The sequence below is a fragment of the Myxine glutinosa genome, chromosome 3, assembly GCF_964187855.1.
Source record: "Myxine glutinosa chromosome 3, kmMyxGlut1.1, whole genome shotgun sequence".
In the NCBI taxonomy this organism is placed as follows: Eukaryota; Metazoa; Chordata; class Myxini; order Myxiniformes; family Myxinidae; genus Myxine; species Myxine glutinosa.
In genome coordinates, this window is record NC_136263.1 from 214,994,839 (window position 1) to 215,015,668 (window position 20,830).

The 20,830-nt window shown below is 43.7% G+C and overlaps 1 protein-coding gene across 1 annotated transcript in view; it reads left to right on the forward strand.

Annotated features, from left to right (window-relative positions):
• Positions 1–20,830, forward strand: part of LOC137422874 (ephrin type-A receptor 5) — a 224,919-nt gene that overhangs the window by 196,132 nt on the left and 7,957 nt on the right. The window contains exons 16-17 of the mRNA XM_068109498.2: positions 8,512–8,705; positions 20,201–20,356. Coding sequence (XP_067965599.2) covers positions 8,512–8,705; positions 20,201–20,356 — 350 coding nt within the window. The remainder of the gene's footprint in view (positions 1–8,511; positions 8,706–20,200; positions 20,357–20,830) is intronic.

The window sequence follows — 20,830 nt, forward strand, 5'->3', positions numbered from 1 at the left end:
TCGGTTACCATCTACATTGGTGTTATCTAACAACAAGACTGGTGTCACATGATAACATAGGCCTACACACAGATACCTTCACACCATGAAGAAGCAAAGTGAACATTCAGGACCACAATACCCGTCTATTATAACTTATTGTCCTGGTGAGTTGTATATCTGGTCATAATTGAGTTATTGGTAAAGTTGAAAGGTCATATTTGGGTTATTGGTAAAGCTGATAGGTCATATTTGGGTTATGGTAAAGTTGATGGGTCATATTTGGGTTATCGATAAAGTTGATAGGTCATATTCGAGTTATCGGTAAAGATGATGGGCCATATTCGGGTTACGGTAAAGTTGATAGGTCATATTTGGATTGTTGGTAAAGTTTATGGGTTATATTCGGGTTACGGTAAAGTTGATAGGTCATATTTGGGTTATCAGTAAAGTTAATTGGTCATATTGGGTTATCAGGAAAGTTGATGTGTCAATTTGGGTTATTGGTAAAGTTGATAGGTCATATTGGGTTATCGGTAAAGTTGATGGGTCATATTTTGGTTATTGGTAATGTTGATGGGTCATATCCGGATTATCGGTAAAGTAGATAGGTCATACTCAGTTTATCGGTAAAGTTGATGGGTCATATCGGGTTATCAGTAAATTTGGTAGAAATATCTGGATTATCGGTAAAGTATATAGGTCATACTCAGGTTACTGGTAAAATTGATGGGTCATATTTGGTTATTCGTAAAGTTGATGGGTCATATTCAGGTTGTCGGTAAAGTTGATATGTCATATTTGAGTTATCGGTAAAGTTGATGGGTCATATTCGGGTTACAGTAAAGTTGATAGGTCATATTTGGGTTATGGTAAAGTTGATGGGTCATATTTGGGTTATCGATAAAGTTGATAGGTCATATTCGAGTTATCGGTAAAGTTGATGGGTCATATTCGGGTTACGGTAAAGTTGATAGGTCATATTTGGGTTATGATAAAGTTGATAGGTCATATTTGGGTTATCGATAAAGTTGATAGGTCATATTTGAGTTATCGGTAAAGTTGATGGGCCATATTCGGGTTACGGTAAAGTTGATAGGTCATACTTGGATTGTTGGTAAAGTTTATGGGTTATATTCGGGTTATGGTAAAGTTGATAGGTCATATTTGGGTTATCAGTAAAGTTGATAGGTCATATTAGGTTATCGGGAAAGTTGATGTGTCAATTTGGGTTATTGGTAAAGTTGATAGGTAATATTGGGTTATCGGTAAAGTTGATGGGTCATATTTTGGTTAATGGTAATGTTGATGGGTCATATCCGGATTATCGGTAAAGTAGATAGGTCATACTCAGGTTATCGGTAAAGTTGATGGGTCATATTCAGGTTATCGGTAAGGTTGATAGGTCATATTGGGTTATCAATAAAGTCGATAGGTCATATCTGGTTCTCGGTAAAGTTGATAGGTCATATCGGGTTATCGGTAAAGTTGATGTGTCAATTCGGGTTATTGGTAAAGTTGATAGGTCATATCGGGTTATCGGTAAAGTTGATAGAAATATCTGGATTATTGGTCAGGTAGATAGGTCATATCGGGTTATCGGTAAAGTTGATAGGTCATACCCGGATTATCGGTAAAGTAGATAGGTCATACTCAGGTTACCGGTTAAGTTGATGGGTCATATTTGGGTTATTGGTGAAGTTGATGGGTCATATTCAGGTTATCGGTAAGGTTGATAGGTCATATTGGGTTATCAGTAAAGTTGATAGGTAATATCGGGTTCTCGGTAAAGTTGATGGGTCATATTCTGGTTATCGGTAAAGATGATAGGTCATATCTGGTTATCGATAAAGTTGATGTGTCAATTCGGGTTATTGGTAAAGTTGATAGGTCATATCGGGATATCGGTAAAGTTTCTAGGTCATATTCGGGTTATTGGTAAAGTTCATAGGTCATATTCAGGTTGCCGGTGAAGTTGATGCGACATGTTCGGGTTATCGGTAAAGTTGATGGTTATCGGCCACTCTAGTTTACCATGTAGCACTCTACTGAGTGCCGCTCTAGTTTACCATGTAGCACTCTACTGAGTGCCACTATAGTTTACCATGTAGCACTCTACTGAGTGCCTCTCTAGTTTACCATGTAGCACTCTACTGAGTGCCTCTCTAGTTTACCATGTAGCACTCTACTGAGTGCCTCTCCAGTTTACCATGTAGCACTCTACTGAATGCCTCTCTAGTTTACCATGTAGCACTCTACTGAGGTCTGCTGTAGTTTACCATGTAGCACTCTACTGAGTCCCACTCTAGTTTTCCATGTCGCACTCTACTGAGTTCCACTCTAGTTTACCATGTTGCACTCTACTGAGTGCTGCTCTAGTTTACTATGGAGCACTCTACTGAGTGCCTCTCTAGTTTACCATGTAGCACTCTACTGAGTGCCTCTCTAGCTTACCATGTTGCACTCCACTGAGTGCCACTCTAGTTTACCATGTTGCACTCTACTGAGTGCCACTCTAGTTTACCATGTAGCACTCTACTGAGTGCCGCTCTAGTTTACCATGTAGCACTCCACTGAGTGCCGCTCAAGTTTACCATTTAGCACTCTGAGTGCCGCTCTAGTTTACCATGTTGCACTCCACTGAGTGCCTCTCTAGTTTACCATGTAGCACTTCACTGAGTGCCGCTCTGGTATACCATGTTGCACGCTACTGAGTTCCCTCTAGTTTACCATGTAGCAGTCCACTGAGTGCCGCTCTAGTTTACCATGTAGCACTCTACTGAGTGTCGTTCTAGTTTACCATGTAGCACTCTACTGAGTGCTGCTCTAGTTTACCATATTGCAATCCACTGAGTTCCGCTCTAGTTTACCATGTTGCACTCTACTGAGTGCTGCTCTAGTTTACCATGTAGCACTCTACTGAGTGCCTCTCCAGTTTACCATGTAGCACTCTACTGAGTGCCTCTCTAGTTTACCATGTTGCACTCCACTGGGTGCTGTTCTAGTTTACCATGTTGCACTCTAATGAGTGCCACTCTAGTTTACCATGTAGCCCTCTACTGAGTGCCTCTCCAGTTTACCATGTAGCACTCTACTGAGTGCCTCTCTAGTTTACCATGTTGCACTCCACTGGGTGCTGTTCTAGTTTACCATGTTGCACTCTAATGAGTGCCACTCTAGTTTACCATGTAGCACTCTACTGAGTTCCGCTCTAGTTTACCATGTTGCACTCTACTGAGTGCTGCTCTAGTTTACCATGTAGCACTCTACTGAGTGCCTCTCCAGTTTACCATGTAGCACTCTACTGAATGCCTCTCTAGTTTACCATGTAGCACTCTACTGAGTGCCGCTCTACTTTACCATGTTGCACTCTACTGAGTGCCGCTCTAGTATACCATGTTGCACGCTACTGACTTCTGCTCTAGTTTACCATGTAGCACTCTACTGAGTGCCGCTCTAATTTACCATGTAGCACTCTACTGAGTGCTGCTCTAGTTTACCATGTAGCACTCTACTGAGTGCCACTATAGTTTACCATGTAGCACTCTACTGAGTGCCGCTCTAGTTTACCATGTAGCACTCTACTGAGTGCCGCTCTAGTTTACCATGTAGCACTCTACTGAGTTCTGCTCTAGTTTACCAGGTCACACTCTACTGAGTGCCGCTCTAGTTTACCAGGTAGCACTCTACTGAGCTCCGCTCTAGTTTACCAGGTCGCACTCTACTGAGTTCTGCGCTAGTTTTCCATGTAGCACCCTACTGACTTCCCCTCTAGTTTACCATGTAGCACTCTACTGAGTGCCGCTCTAGTATACCATGTTGCACGCTACTGACTTCCGCTCTAGTTTACCATGTTGCACTCTACTGAGTGCCGCTCTAGTATACCATGTTGCACGCTACTGACTTCCGCTCTAGTTTACCATGTAGCACTCTACTGAGTTCCGCTCTAGTTTACCATGTTGCACTCTACTGAGTGCCGCTCTAGTATACCATGTTGCACGCTACTGACTTCCGCTCTAGTTTACCATGTTGCACTCTACTGAGTGCCGCTCTAGTATACCATGTTGCACGCTACTGACTTCCGCTCTAGTTTACCATGTAGCACTCTACTGAGTTCCGCTCTAGTTTACCATGTAGCACTCTACTGAGTGCTGCTCTAGTTTACCATGTAGCACTCTACTGAGTGCCACTCTAGTTTACCATGTTGCACTCACCAGTCAGTTCATTTGTCGGGGAAAATAATCTTGTTGAAAATGCAACTTTTGGTCCATCTGAAGTACAGTAATCCCAAATAAGGTATTTTTTCTCACTACTCCTTTGGACTTCATTGTCGTCCTGAGATTTCACAATATCGGAGGAGAGGTGAAGCGACCCACACCGTCATGGAGAATGTATCTGCACACCAGGTGATCCTGTGGATGTCAGGTAATATCCCAAATGCAGTCACATTGGCATATCCTCTTTAGTGGATCAGCCAATGAACTGCTGTCCATCTTAGCCATACGGACTGAATTCCAGCTCGCTTGATAATGCATCTAGTGTTCCACTAAATTTTCTGTGCAACTACATAATCCAGGTCTCATTTCAGGTGTGCTATCCTCACCTCAATTTTGTTCATCAATGGTTTCTTGCGAGGCCGATTGCATTGGGACCCATCTCTAAAGGTCAAGTCTGGACGGTGTGGCTGCTCCAAATCACCAAAGGATGGTCCACCCCGGTCCGCCATTAGACCGGCCAATGATGGTTCTTCTCTACCTGAGGCAGAGACACTTCAGCATTTGTTTTGAACTTGCTTCCCCTCTCCTTTGACCTCATCCCCTTTACTCGGAGGCAAAATAATGGATATTCCATCCAGCTCAGACCTACAATGTAAAATTCTACTTTGGGCAAAACAGCTGCTAACTGACGCAGACATTCATATCTGACCTCTTGTAACGTCTAACAAAGTCCGGTTTATTCATTCATCAACAAGGTTGTCCTGCAAATTCGATCTGTTATTGATCTTTCTTGTATTGACAAAATCAAAGTTTTCTTTTGAGCTTACTGGTTGTGAGGCTGCTTGTAATCGATGAAATTACAGGACATTGATTGAGTATGCTAATCATCTTGGGAAGCAGGAAGCAGACGTTTCAGTCATTAACCCTTCATCGGCTTCTCCAAAAGGTTAATGCCCGAAACGTCATGTTATCCTTGCTTCCCACGGTGGTTAGCACACCTCGATCAACATCATATTGATTTCATCGATTGTTGTACCTGCCCGCCGATTCAGGTCGATCGTGGCCTTCACCACAACGACTAGTTCTTCATTCTGCTGGTAACCGGTTCACTTACACCGACCTTTCTGGAAACCCGAATTACTTTTCACTGTGTCAACCTGAAGCTCAGTAGATCTTGTGAAAGTGATATCAGTCTCTCGCCATGATGATGAACTGTTTGCACAATCAGGTCAAATGTGATCTTTGTTCACGTTGGCAGAACCATTTCAAAGCAGAGTGTGAGTAGTGTACAGCAGAGCAACTTAGCCCGAAGTGCCTCTGGAATATGGGGGGTAGTGTATCTGGAATATGGGGGTAGTGTATCTGGAATATGGGGGATGAGTATCTGGAATATGGGGGTCGTGAGCTGGAATATGGGGTAGTGTATCTCGAATATGGGGGTTGTGTATCTGGAATATGGGGGATAGTGTATCTGGAATATGGGGGTCGTGAGCTGGAATATGGGGGTAGTCTATCTGGAATATGGGGGTCGTGTATCTGGAATATGGGGGTTGTGTATCTGGAATATGGGGGTAGTCTATCTGGAATATGGGGGTCGTGTATCTGGAATATGGGGGTCGTGTATCTGGAATATGGGGGTCGTGAGCTGGAATATGGGGTAGTGTATCTCGAATATGGGGTTGTGTATCTGGAATATGGGAGTAGTGTATCTGGAATATGGGGGATAGTGTATCTCGAATATGGGGGATGAGTATCTGGATTATGGGGGTAGTCCCTAAATGCACACCTGACGAATCGCTCGGTAATTCAAATGCATTTCTTTCTGGAGTCTAATATCAAATTTCCCAAACATTATTAAGTGGTCCTCTTCCACAGGCTTTGGACATTAAATGTCATCAATGGAAAAAATTGATACAAATTTGTTCTGAGGTTTGTAACTATAATTCCATGAAAAGTGGGGGATGGGGTGGGGGTAGAGCATGGTACTGTAGATTGAAAATGTGTTTTTAGAACCACATGGATATTTTGATGGATTATATAGTTTATGGATAGAACAGATTTTGTCTATAAAACATTATCATTGATTAAAGGTATCAGTTCATTAAACTTACCTGCAGACCATTGAATGATTATCTACCTTACATTAGTTCTGTTTTGAGGTTTTTACCTGATTTTAAACCAGTTCGTGTTTTGTGCGAGAGTTTTCTTCATCTTTTCCTTTCTACCCTTTAACGGCTCTTTTCCTTGTGCAGAGACAATCTTGGAATGTGGCATTAAATACCTCGTCTTCAATTCACCTCTCGGCCTTTCGCCATTCTCATAGATTTTCAAGGAAATGGAATTATCTTTTTGTTCATTTGTTTAACTAATTTTCCTTTTGATGTGCAACGATCAAACCATAAATTGTTTTTTTAGGAAGGTTTATTATTATTATTATTATTATTATTATTATTATTATTATTATTGGTGGTGTTCTTGCAATAATGCCAATTCCAGAAAGGTCCTTTTGTGGACCACAGGTTTAGGTGCATGGATAAATAAATAAATAAATATGAGTTCCCTTACAATGAGCTTCAATGTAGGAGGAGGAGGCCATTCTTTGTCAAGCCTCTGCACAGGTTGTCAACCTATGGTTGTTTGTCCGTACTCAATCCATTTTAAATGTTGAGTGTCAAGCAAGGAAGCAGCACGTTCCATTTTTAAAGTCTTTGGTATGACTCGGCTGTGTTTAAAACCAACGATCTCCCAGGCTCAGAGTGGACACTCCAGGCACTACACCATCGAGTCTGATGAATGGAGTTTACTCACAAAGAACTCACCACTTACACACCTTTTGATAAGAGGACGACTTCATTCTGTCTGCTGCTTGAGCTGTATTACTCTTGGTGCCAATATTGGCCGTTGTCTTGTGATGTACTATGACCTATGTTTGGTCCTCGTGATGTACCCTAACCTATGATTGGTCCTCATGATGTACTATAACCTATAATTGGTCCTCATGATGTACTATAACCTATAATTGGTCCTTGTGATGTACTGTGACCTATGATTTGTCCACGTGATGTACTACGACCTATAATTGTTCCTTGTGATGTACTACGACCTATTAATTGGTCCTTGTGATGTACTGTGACCTATGATTGGTCTTTGTGAAGTACTCTAACCTATGATTGGTCCTTGTGATGTACTGTGACCTATGATTGGTCTTTGTGAAGTACTCTAACCTATGATTGGTCCTCGTGATGTACTATGACCTATGATTGGTCCTCGTGATGTACTGTGACCTATGATTGGTCTTTGTGAAGTACTATGCCCTATGATTGGTCTTTGTGAAGTACTCTAACCTATGATTGGTCCTCGTGATGTACTATAACCTATGATTGGTCCTTGTGATGTACTGTGACCTATGATTGGTCCTCGTGATGTACTCTAACCTATGATTGGTCCTCGTGATGTACTATGACCTATGATTGGTCCTCGTGATGTACTATAACCTATAATTGGTCCTCGTGATGTACTATGAACTATGATTGGTCCTTGTGATGTACTATGGCCTATGATTGGTCTTTGTGAAGTACTCTAACCTATGATTGGTCCTTGTGATGTACTATAACCTATAATTGGTCCTCGTGATGTACTATGACCTATGATTGGTCCTTGTGATGTACTATGACCTATGATTGGTCCTCGTGATGTACTATGACCTATTATTGGTCCTTGTGATGTAGTATCACCTATAATTGGTCCTCGTGATGTACTATGCCCTATGATTGGTCCTCGTGATGTACTATGCCCTATGACTGCATATGATATAGATGAGAGCGGCCATTTTTGTTTAAAGAGAGGTATCTATGTTCCTTTTGCTGCTGTAAATTGAAAATTCACTCCATATCCGTCCGTATCCAACAAATATGTTGATACATCAAATCGATTTCATGAATGTGTGGGGTGTTCTCAGATGAACGATATTATTGTGATTCGTGGTGATTCGCTTACCATGTGACCGTTTCAAGAAAGAACCTTCGTTTGGATTCCTGTTTGCATGCTTTTTGTGCCTTCCCATGTTGACCTTCACCAAGTTGTGTCACCTTAGAAAACGATGTTGGCATTATGTCCCAGTAATAAAATGGTCATGTACTTGTGTTCATTAAATGATTTTACTCCATGTTATCTCTGGTGAAATGGATTTGGATTTGATTGGAGTTTTATGGCTATCTGAGTGTGAGTGCATCATCCAATTACACTCTAAATGGTCTAATATTGTGCTTACCTGTAATGAAATGTGTCCGTACTCACTAATGTATTTAATTTCCAGGTTATCAAGTCTATTGAGGAAGGTTATCGGCTTCCAGCACCCATGGACTGCCCAGCGGCCTTGCATCAGCTCATGTTGGACTGCTGGCAAGCCGAACGGGCCGCTCGTCCGACATTCACACACATCCTCACCACTCTAGACCGTCTCATTCGCAACCCGAACAGCCTGAAGATCATCGCCAATGCCACGAGCAGGTAGGGCATCGCACAGGTGCGGCCCGGGGGCAGAGGATCGTGGGGCAGTTGTACATCTGCGTAATGCGTTGGCCTACTTTGGTTTTGAAGTCATGTTTCACTTGCGTCCATAAGCAACTTGATGAATTGTTTTTAATAATGCGTCAACAATGCAATTTATTATACTAGGAAAGGTACCCACCCTATGGGCGTGGCTTCAATCGGGAGGCCCAAACGAAAAGGCAAAATATCAGAAATTGAAGGCTTTTTTATATTTTAAACGATTTATATAAACATCCGTTAAATCATATCACACGCAAATCATCAAAATCGAAACAGTATCTTTAGAATTTCAATAAAAGCCACATCACCGTTCATGTCCATCGTGTTGGGAAAAACTGGAAAAATTGGAAAATTGGGAAAAAAAATTGCAAAAACAATTTCGCCTATTTGACTCCAGGGGGTCCCAGGATTGCCCACCCAAAATGCCGTTGCGATCGGTTCAGCCGTTATTGCGGTACCTGGGAACAGGCAGACAGACAGACATCTATCTATAATTCCATTAATCTCTGTGTGTATGTGTGTATGTGTGTTTGTATGTGTGTATGTGTGTATGTGTGTATGTTTGTCTGTGACCGCTGTTTCTCGACAACTACCGGTCCGATATACTTGAAACTTGCCAGGTATATTGCTGGGGACCCGAGGATGTGCCTTTTCAAGGTTTGAAATTAATCGGACAAGTAGTTACCGAGCTATGGCGATTTCTTTACCAAACACCGCAAGCCGTTCGCTTTGGACCAAACCATTTCATGTAAATAGAGGGGGGGGTTCTGTGGTCGTTGCGAATGGACCAAACCATTCATGTAAATAGAGGGGGGGGGGTTCTGTGGTCGTTACTGCCACGTGGTTTCAAAGTTTTTTTTTGTTGTTGTTTGCACGCATGTTTTTTTGCACCCACGTACGGGCACGCCCTAGGATGTTTACACACACACACCCCTACACAAATTTTTTTTTTTTTTTTTTTTTTGGCAAGGAACGGGCACCCACGTACGGGCACGTCCTAGCTTATATATAGTACGGGCATGCCCTAGTTTGGTTAATTGTAGTAAGGTATGCAAGGGGTGTGGCTAAATCGAGGAAGTTAATATTGAGAGGAAGTGAAGAAAATAGGCTTGGAGAGAGTAAGGAATGTTGAGGGGAGTAGGGGGAGGAATACGAAGAGAAGAGAAAGGAGACATGAGTAAGGGGAGGGAAATGAAAGAGCATGAATAATGAAAGAGGGAATTGAAACCTTCCTGTCTGCACCATTCTCTCTCCCCCTCTGGAGAGGGTGGTGTGGACAGGAAAGTTTCAAAATTCCAACAAATTCCCATATGTAGTAAATAGAGGATCCACAAACAGTGATTATAATAGCTTCATCGATGGTTGATCTGCCCAGGCTTGGAGAACGTGAGTGGAGTGTCGTTGATATGTGTGGAATGTTTGGAATATTTGTTTGGGATACGATAAGATCATGATCATGTAGTGCAAGGAAAAGCTTGTCGAACTTTAATTTTTAACTTTGATCGAAGGCTTCTTGTGGAGCATCTAGACTCATCCTATACTTTGTAGGTTATAGATATCGATATATAGATATAGATGTAGATTTGCATGCAAGATATTCCATGGATACTCCATGGGATTGGATTTGGACAAATCAGGCTGGTGAGAGAAGAGGTGTACAGTTACAGATCTGCTTTCCATATCAACCGAGCACAGTCTGGCTGGTACATGATATTGTTGTTGTTGTTGTTGTTGTTGTTACCCCGCATACAGCAAACTGAAACGCAACATTAAGCAATTGATACAAGGCCCGTCCGTTCGTCCGTCTTATCAGTTTATGATCGAGGAACAATCTATTTGAATCGAATGTTACATTTTAAATACGAATCGGAACATACATAGGAAGACAAGGTTGCCGTTCTACGGAACTGTGACTCTGAATTCTTCCTGATCGCGCATGCGCAGAGAGGAGTGTAATACTCGTACTTTGACAATGAATTGTGTTTTTTTTTTTTTTTTTTTTTTTTTTTTTTTTTTTGTTGTTGTTGTTGTTGTTGTATAAAAGATCGAGGCTCGTGAAAGAGCGAACATTTATCACACAGAAAGACAAACCGACAAACCGACACATAACCGACAAACCGACACATAGAACAAATAACATCGGGAGCGGTAGACAAGATGGGGAGAGAGGGGGAAGGACACAAACACAACACAACACAACACAACACAACATTTTAGAGCAGGAACCGAGAGACATGGAGACATCGAGAGATCTGTGGGAGGGAGAGGGCTTTGGGGGGGAGGCATGGGAAAGGGGGTGGGAGAGGCATAAAACATATGGACACTGCCAGGACTACCAGGAAAGAAGTTGGAATTACAAACAAGGTGGATCTGGGGTGAATTAGTGGGGGTAGAAAAGATCAAGGTTTTGGATGGGGGAAGATAAGAGATGGTGGTGAACAGCTGTTTTAAAGACCTGGAGGGAGGAGTGGGATTGAAGGGAGTGTGGGAGTTTGTTCCAGAGGCGGGAGAAAAGAGGAATGAAGGAGTGAAGGTGAGCAGAGAGCCGAGATTTCGGCAGTTTAACCATCAGAGGCTTGCTGGCAGATCTTGTGCGACCTGTAGGAATATTTGGGGGACAGAGCACAGAGAGAGCTGGGGGAGCAAGGCCGGAGAGGAGTCGGTAGAAGACGGAAAGACCACCAACCTGCCTGCGGTGAGTGAGTGAGAGGCCCTTGGAGTTAGCTTCATCACGGGAGATTCCAATGATTCTGAATGCTTTGCTTTCAACAGCGTGAAGACGAGATAGGTGTGAGGCAGGAGCACCAGCCCAGAGGGGAGAGCAGTATTCCATTGAGCTGCGGATGAAAGCCTTGTACGTGGTGAGGAGCTCAGGTGTGCCAAGGAAGGACTTCGCACGACGGAGGATGCCCAGTCGGCGACTGGCTTTGCAGGCCAGCTTGGAAATGTGGTTTTCCCAAGAAAGATCATGGCAGATAGTGAGACCCAAAAGCTGCAGCGACAGAACTTCTTGGAGAGGATTGTTGAGAAAGTAGATGGGAGGGTTGTCCAGTCGATCTTTTCGGAGAGACATAGTAAGAGTGTGAGATTTGTCAGGATTGAAAGACATGTTCCACTTGTTTGACCAGTCTGTGATTTTGTCCAGGTCTTCAGAGAGTGAGGAGGCTGCAGACTGCCGATCTGAGGGAAGAGGAATGGAGCGGCAGAGAGTGGAGTCATCAGCAAAGAGATAGAGAGGATTTTCCAGAGAGTCAGAGAGATCATTGATAAAGACCAGAAAAAGCACAGGGCCCAGCACACTGCCTTGGGGAACTCCAGCCTGAACAGGAAGGGGAGATGAGAGAAATCCATTCAGGGCCACACGTTGACTACGACCAGAGAGGAAGTCCGCAAGCCATGCATGGAGATTTCCATGGATACCATAGGAGTAGAGTTTGGTGAGCAGAGCTGGGTGCCAGACCGTATCGAAGGCACGTGATATGTCGAGGGAGACAGCTCTGATTTCCTGTTTGGCATTGAGGACCTCCATCCATTGTTGAGACAGGAGAAGCAGCATGTCCAGAGTAGAGTGACCTGGTCTGAATCCAAATTGATGATCAGAGATCAAGCCATTGGAGAAGAGGAAAGATTTCATATCCGAAGCAATGATGGATTCCATGACTTTGCTGATAATTGGGAGCAGGCTGATTGGTCTGTAGTTAAAAGGATCTGTTTTTGCACCTTTTTTGTGTAAAGCGGTAATGTTTGCTGATTTCCAGGATGCTGGCAGATGACCTTGAGCAAAAGATAGGGTGAAAAGAACAGAGAGAGGGTGAGATAGAGCGGCAGAGCAGGATTTTAGGACCCGTGGGCTGATGCCGTCTGGTCCAGTTGCAGAATCAGAGTCGAGGTTAGACAAAAACTCCTCCACCTTGTCAGGAGAGAAGGACACAGAGTCCAGGAGCAGTTGGGTTTGACTGGGAAAGGTGGGAACGGAGAGAGATGGGTTTGGGACTAAAGATTTTGAGGCAAACACAGAGTTGAGGCATTCGGCTTTGTCACGTGCGATGTCAACTGTGTGGCCATTTGAGGTAAGGGAGGGGATGGAGGGGGAACAAACACCAGAAACGGATTTGACCAGACGCCACCAGGATTTGGAGGAAGGAGACAGGTTTGAGAGTTCGTTCTTGAGTGAGGAGAGATAGTGCTTCCTGGCACTCCTGAGGGTAGACACACACTTGTTCCGAGCTTGGTGGAAGGAACTGAGATTGCCTTCAGTTGGATTAGCCTTCCAAGAGGCAAAGGCAAGTTGTTTCAGGGCAACTGCCTCACCACAAGATTCGGTGTACCATGGACGGGAGGAAGGGTAAGACAACTGAAGACGAGATGGGATAAATCTGTGCATGAGAGAGATCAGTTTGCTTTGGAAGAATTCCCAGGAAGAATTGATGTCAGAGGCAGTGGAGATGGGAGACCAATCCAGACGATTGATGGCTGCTTGAAGCCCGTCCCAGTCGGCCTGAGTGAAATGCCAGACTCTTCGACGCTGAGGAGGCTCTCTGAGAATGGCCAGAGAGATGTCCACTTTGACAAGCACATGATCAGAAGAACCGATTGGAGCAGAAGAAGAGCAGCAGACATTAGCAGGGAAGTTTGTCATAACCAAATCTAGAAGAGAAGAAACTCCATTGGCTGAGATCCGGGTCGGGAAATTGACAGATTGTGTCAATCCCAGTGAGTCACAGAAGTCCTTTGCTGAGGTTCCATGACTGGTGAGAGAGGAACCCACACCCAACCAGGTGGCATGATGACAGTTGAAGTCACCACATATGAGGAAGAGAGAGTTGGGATGAGTGGATAGAAGTTGGTCCATGTTGTCAGAGAGTGAAATGTAAATTGAGTCATCACTGTTTGGGGGACGGTACAGAACACATATGAACAAAAGGTGGGAGCGGAGAGGAACCCGTAGCCAGAGGTACTCCTGGGGGTGAGGAGGAGAGAGGGCAGTGCAAGGAGAATGAGGAAGAGAGTTTTTGATAAAGATAGCCACCCCACCACCAGGACGAGGCTCAGGTCTATCATACCGGAAGAGGGAGTAACCAGGAAGAGATATTGAGGAATCAGAGACATCTTGAAGGAGGAAAGTCTCTGTTAAGCAGATCAAGTCTGGATTGTCAGAAGCAACCTGTATGGAGAGATCAGTCAGGTTTGAGCGAAGGCCCCGGATGTTTGAGGTCCATACCGTTAAAGAAGAGAGAGGGGGAGCATCGGGTACAGGACAGGGGAGGGGAGGAGTAGGGTAAGATGAAGGATGAGAGGGGGAGGTAGGGAGAGCAGTTGATAGTGTGTCAGAGATTACAGAAGAGTTCCAAAAAAGGGAAGGATGAGGAGGATGAAAGGTTTGGTGGTGAAGGGATGAGGCAGAGTGAGGGGTTGTTTGAGGGGGGGGCATGGGACAGTAGAAGGTTGGGGGGGGTGGAGGCATGAGATAGAAGGGAGACGAGGTGGGGAGGAGGCAACTTTGAGAAGGGGGGAGGAGGGAGAATTTGAGAGGAATGGTATGGGGGGAGATTTGAATGGGAGGAGTTGGGGGGGAGTTTTGAAGGGGAGGAGTGAGGTGGGAGTTTAGGAGGGGAGGAGCAAGGGGGAAGTTTAAGAGGGGAGGGGCAAGGGGGGAGTCTAGTAGTGGAGGGGCAAGGGGGGAGTTTAGGAGTGTAGGGGCAAGGGGGGGGATTTGGAGGGGAGGGGCAAGGGAGGAGTTTATGAGGGGAAGGGCAAGGGGGGAGTTCAGGAGTGGAGGGGCAAGGGGGGGGATTTGGAGGGGAGGGGCAAGGGGGGAGTTCAGGAGTGGAGGGGCAAGGGGGGAGTTTAAGAGTGGAGGGGAAAGGGGGTAGTTTAGGAGTGTAGGTGCAAGGGGGGGGATTTGGAGGGGAGGGGCAAGAGGGGAGTTTAGAAAGTGGATGATTAATGAAAGACGAACATTGATAACAAATTGGGTTTGTTGTGATTTTCAAGTTAGCAATCCGATTCAGAACGATGGAGGAGGGATGGAATGAATGTGAATTTAGACCATGTAGTGAGGGAGACGTATAAGATATTGAATTTCTTTTTTTTGACGTGGAATGAGTTGGAGAGGAAATTGAGAAAAGCCTTTTAAATAGGAAGAAAAACAGCGTGTTGTAATATACCACTGAATAAACCACTGAAGGGGAAAGGGTAAACATATTTAAAATAATATTTAAACAGAACCGTGAACAATCTTATATGCACAAAATACCAACGGGGGGAGGGCCGAGAGGGACCACCACGAGAACAGGGCAAAAGGTGGATGGCAAGGAGATAATGGGGGCGGGGCGAAAAGCACCGCGATACACCTGGACAGAAAGTACAGGATAAGACAACGGCACACGTGGAGAAAGGAAAAATAAATGTTTTTTTTTTTTTTTTTTTTTGGGGGGGGGGGGGGTGGTGGGGTGGGGTGGGGTGGGGATTTAAAACGTTAGACAGAGAGTATTACGTTCGGTGTAGAAGGGAAAAACTGAGAGCCAAGCAAAACACGATGTAGGGGACTTTAGTTAACAAACACCGACAGGGGTACAAGGCCGCACACGAGGCGCAGAACAGGATTAATTAATTACGAGTTACAGGAAATTCAAACCAAAACTAACTATAAACAAACAATAAAGCATGGACGATAAAGTAACGAGTTGAAATTTGACAAACACACGAATGAAAAAATAACCACTTTGGATGCCCGGAGAGAAACCAAGCCTCCAGGTCGGAAGCTTCAACAACTAGGCCGCGTGGTCCGCGCGCGGCACGAGATACTCGACTATTTTTTACAGGTATGAAAGATTAACCCCGATAAAATTTCCGAGGGACACTTAAAAGGTACACACACGTAAGATAAACAGTTTAGACAAGAATACAAATGTGACAATGACTTAGCTTCGAGCGTGCGTGAAGATCGATCTTCACGTACTTCACGTAATTCTTCCTGATCGCGCATGCGCAGAGAGGAGTGAGATAATAGTCGTACTTTGACTCTGAATTCTTCCTGATCGCGCATGCGCAGAGAGGAGTGAGATAATAGTCGTACTTTGACTCTGAATTCTTCCTGATCGCGCATGCGCAGAGAGGAGTGAGATAATAGTCGTACTTTGACTCTGAATTCTTCCTGATCGCGCATGCGCAGAGAGGAGCGAGATAATACTCGGCCTTTGACTCTGAATTCTTCCTGATCGCGCATGCGCAGAGAGGAGTGAGATAATACTCGGACTTTGACTCTGAATTCTTCCTCATCGCGCATGCGCAGAGAGGAGTGAGATAATAGTCGTACTTTGACAATGCATTCTTCCTGATCGCGCATGCGCAGAGAGGAGTGAGATAATACTCGGACTTTGACTCTGAATTCTTCCTGATCGCACATGCGCAGAGAGGAGTGAGATAATACTCGTACTTTGACTCTGAATTCTTCCCGATTGCGCATGCGCAGAGGAGTGAGATAATACTCGGACTTTGACTCTGAATTCTTCCTGATCGCACATGCGCAGAGAGGAGTGAGATAATACTTGTACTTTGACACTGAATTCTTCCCGATTGCGCATGCGCAGAGAGGAGTGAGATAATACTCGTACTTAACTCTGAATTCTTCCCGATTGCGCATGCGCAGAGAGGAGTGAGATAATACTTGTACTTTGACTCTGAATTCTTCCCGATTGCGCATGCGCAGAGAGAAGTGAGATAATACTCGTACTTTAACTCTGAATTCTTCCCGATTGCGCATGCGCAGAGAGGAGTGAGATAATACTTGTACTTTGACTCTGAATCTTTCCCGATTGCGCATGCGCAGAGAGGAGTTAGATAATTCTCAGACTTTGACTCTGAATTCTTCCTGATCGCACATGCGCAGAGAGGGGTGAGATAATACTCGTACTTTGACTCTGAATTCTTCCCGATTGCGCATGCGCAGAGAGGAGTGAGATAATACTTGTACTTTAACTCTGAATTCTTCCCGATTGCGCATGCGCAGAGAGGAGTGAGATAATACTCGTACTTTAACTCTGAATTCTTCCCGATTGCGCATGCGCAGAGAGGAGTGAGATAATACTTGTACTTTGACACTGAATTCTTCCCGATTGCGCATGCGCAGAGAGGAGTGAGATAATACTCGTACTTTAACTCTGAATTCTTCCCGATTGCGCATGCGCAGAGAGGAGTGAGATAATACTTGTACTTCGACTGAATTCTTCCCGATCGCACATGCGCAGAGAGGAGTGAGATAATACTCGTACTTTGACTCTGAATTCTTCCCGATCGCGCATGCGCAGAGAGGAGTGAGATAATACTCGTACTTTGACTCTGTCTGTCTGGAAGTCAAACAAAATTGAAAGTCATTCCAAACAGGAAACTTAGCGTTTTTAAGGATGTTGTAAACGAACAAGTATCAGGCACGTACAAATCATGTAACGTGTTGGATAGGGTGATGTAAAAGACACTGCGGAAAATGGCGGTAGAACCAGGAATTAATTAATTCATTTATACAACTTTTACTCTTTATTTTATTTAAATTGAATTATTTACTTGAACACTGGGGAACACAAATTGTCCGTCATAACACTTCCAAGAACCTCCAGTTTTGCATGTATTCAATTTAAGTAAAGGTTCAATGGGGTGGTGTACAATGTTGGTGCTTGGGATTGCTTCCGGGCTACATTAGTAGTACTAAACCTTCAGATTTCCCCCCAAAAAATTCGTTGTTTTATTTTTTTAATGTGTAACTGTGCGGGGTATCGTCTTCTGTGAACTCTGTTGTTGTTGTTGTTGTTGTTGTTGTTGTTGTTGTTGTTGTTCTGAGACAGCCAATGCCACCCTTTATGAAAGGTTCAATCACCAATTGAATGCGGATCAGGTGTTGCTCTTTTACCACACGTTGGTCAATGGTTTGTCGTGTTGTTTTTTTTACCTTTCCACATGTTTTCATGTACCTGGTGTATTTGCTACCTTTCGCATATCTTAGTCCCAATTCAATCATCCTTTTAGATGCTTTTAGCTCTGTCCACCTGAAAATGTTCCTACAAGTTTTCAAGGTGACCTCTCGTGTCAATTTAATTTTCACGTCCATATGGTACCTTTTGCTATTTACCTGCAATTGCCAGATTGCCTGTTTGGTAGATAATTAGCTGTCCAGTTTCATTCGTTTGTTCTGTGTCCATCTGTTTTGGGAATATCCCCTAAGACTGCTCACCATTTGCTCTTCGTCTACTTATTCGGTCCATCTTGGGTTATTCTCGTTTTATACCTCAAGACGGAGCACGTGATGTATCCTTCAATTAACGGAAACGCTCCGATCTTGTTTGATATTGAGAATTTTATTACTTGGTGGAATGAAGGACATCTGTTGTTTATTTTACAAATCTAATAACTCTCTATCTATTGAATTCCTCTCAAAGTTATGGAATTTTGATCCACTTGTCCTCCTGTCACTCCATATATGTTATCCCTCTTCTTCTTCCTTTCTCACCCCTCTTCCCAAACTCTTCTTTTCATTCTCTATCCTCCTCACTTCCTTTTTTCTCATTAAAATTTAACAACAATTTTGGATCCTGTTGATACAAGGTATGAATATTTCGGAGAGGAACTGAAACCCAAACCTAGTCAGTTAAGGTAACCACGTGGATGGTATCGAGCAAACCTGGCGCAGGTAATGACGTTAACTCGAAAAGAAGAGTTCCCATTTTCTAGCTTTCTGGTGAATTCCAGCAGCAACAATCCCCATTCTGAGATTGATGGATTTTAAAATGCACTTTAATTGTCATGATGTGTATTTCAAAGAGGGTAAATAAGTAGGAGAAAGACTAAACGGAGAATGCAGCTAATGCGCATCCTGAAGATGTTAGAAGCGACATGGGAGTTATTAACCCAGGGAGGAATCAAACCAGCAGGGATTGATCAAACGACTATGGAATGAACAACAAATCTCTTTGCTCTCACAATTCTTCTTGATAATCGGTGAAAGCAAAATAAAGAAAACAAAAACGGAAACGACTCAAGTTTGCGGTTTGTGTTTTGTTATTAGTCCCCTACCGGGTGTACACCGGAGGGGACGAGAGGTTTGCACTCCGTCCCTCCGTCCGTCAGTCCGTCAGTCCGTCAGTCCGTCAGTCCGTCACGCAAAGAACAGTTTTCCGGACTTTTTTTCTAAACCCTTAATGCTAACGATTTCAAACTTGGCACATGGTTTCCTCATGATAAGTTACAGATCAAGTTCGAACTTCACGACGTTTCGATCATTTTTGACAAAGTTATGGCACTTTGAACTTTGGGAATTCTGATAATTCTGATGATCCTTAACTCAGTGCCATTTTAAGTTTTAATTTCCTTTAAAAAATATTTTCTCAGCAATAATAGGACCGATTGAGATCAAATTTTCACCGTTGGGGGGACTCGGTCTGTCGAATATTTTAATTGTAATTATGACGTCACAGGTCACGTGGTTCGGCCGCCATATTGTTTTTCGTGAAAACACGAAAACCCCTTTTTCTCTGCAATGGCTGAACAGATCGAGGCCAAACTTTGCAGGCAGAATCGCATACCCATGACGAACAATCAAGTCAGCGAGCATGACGTCATGCATCACATGGTTTGAGAGTTATGACGTTTTTAAGCATTAACCTTTAAAACCAAGCTCCTCTTCATTTTTGATCCAATCGAGGGGAAACTTCACAGATCTGTTCAGCATGTCAGTCTACTAAAATGTCCTTTTGGAATTTGTGATAGGGCACGTGGTTTGGCAGATATCGTTAATTAAACGAAAATATATATTTTTTTAAATGGATATCTCTTGAATCGCTAGTACCTCAGACCGTGAGTTGGTAATTATATAATTCACACAGTGCAATACATGCAGGCCGCTCCACGGAGTGACCTTGCGGGCTTATCAACGAGGCGAGGCGTGATACACGTGTCTCAGCATACCTTAGATCAAGTTTGAAAACCAGCATCAACCGTGCATAAATTTGCATATTCGATAATTTTTGACAAAGTTATGGCACTTTGAACTTTGGTAGGGGACATGTATTGTGACGCAATACTCAGAATGCTTGTTGTTCATCACTTCCGCCACCGAAGAAGATGGACAGACATATGTTTTCACCCCTGTCTTTGTCTGTCTGTCGATTTCTCTGTTTGTCTGTCGATTTTTCTGTCTGTTTGCTGTCTGTCGATTTCTCTGTCTGTTTGTCTGTCTGTCGGTTTATCTGTCTGTAAATTTATCTGTCTGTGTGTCTGTGTGTGTCTCAGCTCCATTACAAGCCTCGAGTACACAATACTTAACACAGACACTGAGCTTAATGTATCGAGTTCACAACAAAGTGGAAAATATTTTTGTCTGACAACTGACACATGTTCTAATCCATCTTCCCGTCCTTCTCCCTTTCTTATCCTTGTCCCTGCGGTGGGTGATTCCAAAAAAGACCTCGGAACCCTTTCTTCGAACAGTCGGCGGGAGGAGTCACGGCCTTCACGTCGGTCGGTGAGTGGCTTGACGTCATCAAGATGGGCCGATACAAGGATAACTTCGACACGGCCGGCTACCGCTCGCTGGATGCGGTTGCCCACATGACCCCTGAGTAAGTGGTACCCACGAGAGGCGATGGTTTAAGTAATTTGGAGCCTCTGGATGACCTCCGCAGGTGGCAAAATGAAGTACCAAAGTCTTTTACCGGTACGAAATTTTCATTCCAATCACCGCACATCCAAACCTGGTGAGCCGTGCGGTCACCTGGCCGGGCCTAATGTTCTGCTTTAGAAGCAGTTTATGGTGTTTGTTTAGGCCCTGCATGTCATTTCTTAATCTGCTGAAGCAGTACTTTTGTAATTTCGCTCTGTATGCTGGTAAAAAAAATCATCATTTATCACAGTTTCAAACTGATCTTTGTTTTGGAAGAAAATTTCCTGCACGACACGAAATATCCTCGATACGCTAAGAAATTGAAACTTTACAACATTATTTACCTTTTGACGAAATGTAAAGAACCGCGAAGGCAAGTTTCAGAATTTAAGTTTGGCCAGTATTGTGAGATGACAACAAGAGACGTTCTCGA